Genomic DNA, 6000 nt, shown 5'->3' with positions numbered 1-6000 from the left:
GTATCTGCATCTTGTAATCTGTTCCGTTGATCCCCAGGTCTGTTTTTTGCCAGTTCCATGCAGATTTTATCACAGTAGCATTGTAGTATAATTTCAAGTCAGGAATTATGATTCTTCTTGACTTGCCTTTGTTGCCCAGAACTGCTTTTGCTATTCTAGGTCTCTTCTGGTTCTAGATGCATTTTAGGAATGTTTTCTCTATTTCTGTGAGGCATGCTAATGTTATTTTGATCGGTATTGCATTAACTCTGTATAACAGTTTTGGCAGTATGGCCATTTTCACTATGTTGGTTCTTCCTGTCCATGGGCAAGGACTATTTTTCCATTTTTTGGTATCCTCTTTGATCTCCTTTTTCAGAGTATTATAATTCTCAATGTATAGATCTTTTACTTCCTGTTAGATTGATTTCTAAGTATTTCATTTTGTGGGATGCTATTGTGAAGGGTGTGGTTTCCCTAACTTCTTTCTCAGTGAGTTTGTTGTTTGTGTAGAGGAATGCTATTGAGTTTTGAGTGTAGACTTTGTATCCAGCTATGCTACTGAATTCGGTTATTAAATTTAGAAGTCTTTTGGTGGAGTTTTTTGGGTCTTTCTGTGTAGCTTATCTGTGAATAATAATTTAACTTCTTCCTTTCCTATCCTTATTCTTTTTATTTCTCTCTCGTTGAATTGCTCTGAGTAATGTAAGAAGCAGAAACCTTAAAGAGATTTTTTTAAACACTTGTTTTGATGAAAAGAGGGCAGTGGCCCTATGCTAAACATTTGCCTAAAAAAGTTATTTTCTGATCTGTAATAGGATAGTTTCAATTCTGACAATATACCTATGCATGCTGTAAATTAAAGAAGCAGTATTAAATGAATATAGCAGGATAATTGAATTCTATGGATAATATAACTCACATACTTTTGGTGTGTGATTTTTAAATATGACTTCAGTGAATATTGATGAACATACTTTATTCAGATTACTCATAATTATTCTAGAATCTTGCCATTTGACTTTTATATATTTTGATAACTTTCTATGAAAATTAGTGGCAGCTATAAATAAGTAAACAAATATTTGACATAAAATAGAGGTCTTTGATTGAACTCTGAATAAGCACTTAATCTTTTAGACTTTTTATCATTTTCAAGAATGCTTTCTATGTGCATATAACTGTAATATTAATAGCTATTGTCTCCTTTGGTCTCAGGTGAACTTATTGAATACATATTGGAATTCTCATGAGGCTATTGGAATTTTGATTTCATGGAATAGAGTTAATCAAGGAAAACCTTAATTATCCTAATGGTTATTCAGTTTTTTCTTCGTAGCTTTCAAAGTGACTTGCCACATTACAAAGAAGGAAGGAAACTTAACAGTTGGTAAACCTGTGACTACAAATTCTGCTTTTGCCCAGTATCATTACATAGGCTGTTGTATCAGTGTTTAAGTCCTCATCCCCAAGGTTTAGCCCTCCTAAGACTTGTGTGGTTGTACTAATTGGAAGTTTATTATCTTTGTGTCTAAGTTTGGTGGGAGCCTTCTTTTTTTGTCGATTTTATAGGAAGCATGGTAGCCTTAGGATCACCAGTATCAGGATATTACTTGGTTAATCTCTTCTGAACAAATAAACAGTTGTAAATGACAAAAACTCAGTGAAAGGACTATGCTAAAGTAACAAAATCAGTCATCTTTTAGTACTGTAATTATAGTTATTACAGAAATAAAACCGTTGAAATGATACAGAACAGTCTAAACGAAATTACTAGTTGCTTTATAAAAAATATGAAGAATTTCCATACTTGATATCATTGAAAGTTGAATCCAGTTTGAACTTTGGGCATTTGTTAAAGTACAAGAAAAATATTAGTGTAGATATATTTCATGGAGTCCTAGAATTGGGAAAACCTTGGAGATGATCTTAGTTCTCCATGTTTTAAATGAGGAAACTGAGAGAGGCTAAGTGATTTGATTAAGGTCACAAATGTGCAGAATTGTGATTTCATTATGGACTTCTTTAAATTGTACCATTGGCTTTGAAGTCAGTATCAATGTAAAGCAAAACTTCCATATGTCTGCTATATTGTTACATTATTTCATTTACTATTTATTTCCAAATTAAGTTTAAGTTTCTCTTCCTTGTTGGTGTATCTTCTTTGTGTTATATTTTGGTTGCTTACTTTGCAGATATACTAGTGATTTTTTTTTTTTTTTACTTAAAACCTTTTTTAGAATGATAAAAAAGGGCCGTCAAATCTGCATCTTTGTATTGTCTATGTATTATCCAGAAGCAGGGAAATAGCATCTGAATTCACTGTACAAGTGTGAAGTAAGGCTTATGTGACACTTGGAAAATGAGTTCCAAGCCAGTCAGAGCTCTGGAAACAAAGGCACATTTACAGACTATTTCCAAAGCTTAGTAAGACACTAGGCACCATCTGGAAGGACACTGTAAGCAAAATTCAAAGCATTTTTTAACCTTTATACAAAAGTATGATGTATTTGGGTTATATTGCCATTATTAAATGATACATGAAAATATATTTCAGTTTTGATGACCATTTCTCAAGAAAAATTAGACAATAGAATAAAAGGAGTAGGAGAGGGTGTTAATGAGAGTGTTCTTAGAAAATTGATGCCTAGTATAATGTGATTTAAATGTGAAGCTATTGTTAAGTGGATAGCTTTTTTTTTTTTAAAAAAGGATCTATTTATAAAATTCAGAAAACACTAAATGACCAGGTATTTTTCAAAGAGATGAAAGGAATCACTATCCCTCCTCCACCCCAGGTGGGGAGCTAATTTAGGGACTCAGTATCCCAACTATCAGGTAAAAATGAAGAATTTAAAAAAGATTAAGTAAACATATGGATGTTTTGTTCATATGAATTAATACACAGAGAGAATGATACTGTTGAAGAGCTTACCTTTAACCTGCTTATCTTTGTAGGTCAAGGAAAATAGTCATTCTTGGGGTGACTCAGAATATTTGACTAAATAGACCGAGATCCTGACTTAGAGTAAAAGGTCTCATGAGTAAAAAACAATCTTTTTTTTATAACTTTTCTTCTTTTCCAGTATAAGGGGAAAGGCATTTTTAGTTGAATAAAGGTGGTGGGTAAAATTATAGAAGTTGAAAGTGTTAGTGTTAGTTTTGAAGGTTATATCAATGCCCACAAATAAGGAGAAAAGTGAACCCTGAAAAAGGTGAGGCTCAGAAACCTAGCAGGAATTTTGTATGAATTCTAGCTTGAATAACTATAAAAGTGTGAATATATTGATACGAGGATGTCCATAATTTTGTAACGATTTGTGAGCAATAAAATAATAAAATTAAAGTTTTAAATTCCTTAGAAATCTGGCACTTAAATTGGTCACAAAGGCTCCTTGACAAAAAAAATTAGAAAAAATTAGAAAAAAAAAGATAATGAAAAACAGATGTCTATTTTGAAAATGTTTCTGAATTACATTCACTGACATCTATTCACAGTTCCACATGAAGAATAAAGTAGGTAGGAAGGAAGTTCTCAAAAACACTGATCTGTTCCTCCAGCATGTCAGCTCCAACTTTATTACTGTCAAGTACATACTGAATCTGCAAGTTTTAAATTCCATTTCCCACTGAAGTAGTTTAGAGGAGTGCAATGCCAAGGCATCTACTTGACTGCTTCTGATGCAGTCCTCCAGTTTTGCCATAGCTGTCTCCTCATCCTAAAGTTTAACATCCAGCAAAAGTCACAAGTTGTGAGGTGACCCACTTCTTGTGTAGTTACTTGTGCAGAGTATTAGTTCTAATATTTAATATTTTGAGTTGCTTTAGAAAAATGAGACTATCAGATAAGAATTACATGGTTCTTTTATAAAAAGATAACTGATCTTTCCTCTGTGTACTGAAAACTGTGACTCCTTAAGCAAGTGGTAATTTTTACCAGTACAAATCGACTGGCCTGAGTGTAGATTAATATTTTTTTTTCCTTAGGACATAATTTCTTCATTACCCCATTTCACCTTACAAGGAAATCTCATAACTAGTTTAACAATGACCGCAGTACTTAGCTTGTATAAAGATTATGCTTTTTCTTGTCTTTCTGAAGAATATTTTCTAGATAATGTACAGTAGTCTTACATCTATGTAGGTATCCATTCAACTAATAATTTACTAACATATAGTAATAGTTAATTAACAATCCTAACATGTACCAAATGCCTCCTGTGTGATACAGGACTAGACATGGTTCAAAACTTACTTTTGGGACAAGTGTGTGAATTTTGACAGTCCACAGAACTAACATGTAGTTATGAACTCACTGAAATGTTCAGTAATTGGGTATGTTTGTATAGTTCCTCAGAGTAAGATAAAGTGGTTATGGTAAGTGCGTGGCAGTTCTTCATTGTTGCCTGCTGAGTGGGTTTATGCTATCCTTACCTTCCTTTTCTTGATGTATTATACTTACATTCGTAGAATTTTAATTCTTTGGCCAATCTGAATTTTCTTAAAGACTAGCATACTATTGATCTCTGTAGATATAATGTTGTGAGGTTTACACAATGTGAGGACTCATGTTTTTATATCTTGTAACAAATTTCTAATTTTTGTTATCAAAAAGTATGAAGTACTTATTTATTTATGGTGCTATACAAATCAAATAGTTCTTCTGAGGATTTAAAAATATAAAAGTACTTAAAGGAATTTCTGTTGATATTTCTGTAATGAATTTATATATCAGAAATTTTTATCAGCCACATCATGTATCAATGGAATTAGATTGGTTGTTTTCACTTGTTGGAGTTCTAGTAAAATACTAGGGATAATTATTATATTCCTAATGAAGATTATAAAAATGGTAAATATTCATAAAATTACTAAATGATTTTTCCACCCATGACCATGAATATACAATTTCTAATGAGCTCTAATCTTTACTCTTTTAGGTATTTAATATGTATGATAGTTCTGTCTGTTAGATGGAACTAATTTTTAAGCTCTTAAATGTCCTAGAAAAATCTAAAGTATATTCACTCAGTTTACTGTCAGTAATATTTCTCTGTGAATGTAACCAGGGAGGAGTAAATTTGGTATGGACCTAGAGCAACAAATTTTAATGCTTGATTTTGGGGTCAAATCATTTTATGTTTTACTTCACAGGAATAAGGATAGGAGGTAAGAATCAATATGCATTTAAATTCTTGAAGAGTTAACCAAATAAAAGTATAAAGAAGCTTATTATGATTTATTTGACGTTCCTAAACCTCCTTCAGGGATTTGTTACACTTATTTATGATGGTTTCTATGTCCTGCCCTTATGTACATTGAAAAGTGTCAGCCTTTCAAAATCATCCAGTTGCAGAATATTACTGTAATTTAGGGGCAGTAATATATTAAAATAGAAGGCAATTGAACATTTCTTTGCTCTTGAGATTTATAAGTGGGAGAAGGACTAGCCTATGGAATGGATCTGAAACAAGGCCTGGATTTAAGCAATTTTAATAATTAAAAGTACACTGAGTCTAATGAGATCTGGCACTTGGTTTTTCTGAAATGGATTACTCACTTTTTTCCTCTCTGCTTCCCATAGGAAACCAGTTTCCTCCAATTGCAGCACAGGACCTCCCTTCTGTTCTAAAGGCTGGCTACCTGGAAAAACGCAGAAAAGGTAAGCTGTAAAATTCTAATGAAAAATATAAGAATGGTTTCACCTGTAGATATACTTGCGGTATACTTGTGGAGCCAGTATTCTTTTTAGATGATGGAAGAGTTTAGAACTGTAAAAAAATCTGGATGACACTTTCTAAAATATAAAACATTTGATTTAGCATTAAATAATTTTTAATAACAAAACAAAACATTGGATTGGACAGTTGCCAGCCTGGGCTCTTTATAAATGATTCAACAGCTGGTTCCTGTATCTTCTAGAAAATCTGTGGGCCATGCCAATGTTCTCAAGGATGGAATTTCTCCCTGTTATCCCACCCTGGTGACTGGCAGGCCATCCTGGCCCTGACCTGGCACGTA

General features: G+C 32.7%; 1 protein-coding gene across 1 annotated transcript in view; it reads left to right on the top strand.

Moving 5' to 3' along the window:
• Positions 1-6000, top strand: part of Skap2 (src kinase associated phosphoprotein 2) — a 171378-nt gene that overhangs the window by 88957 nt on the left and 76421 nt on the right. The window contains exon 5 of the mRNA XM_005377444.2: positions 5564-5641. Coding sequence (XP_005377501.1) covers positions 5564-5641 — 78 coding nt within the window. The remainder of the gene's footprint in view (positions 1-5563; positions 5642-6000) is intronic.

Source organism: Chinchilla lanigera, unplaced genomic scaffold, assembly GCF_000276665.1.
Source record: "Chinchilla lanigera isolate Chin_1 unplaced genomic scaffold, ChiLan1.0 scaffold00009, whole genome shotgun sequence".
Lineage (NCBI taxonomy): Eukaryota > Metazoa > Chordata > Mammalia > Rodentia > Chinchillidae > Chinchilla > Chinchilla lanigera.
The sequence above is the reverse complement of the archived record's forward strand: the minus strand, read 5'-3'. Positions and strand labels throughout refer to the sequence as shown.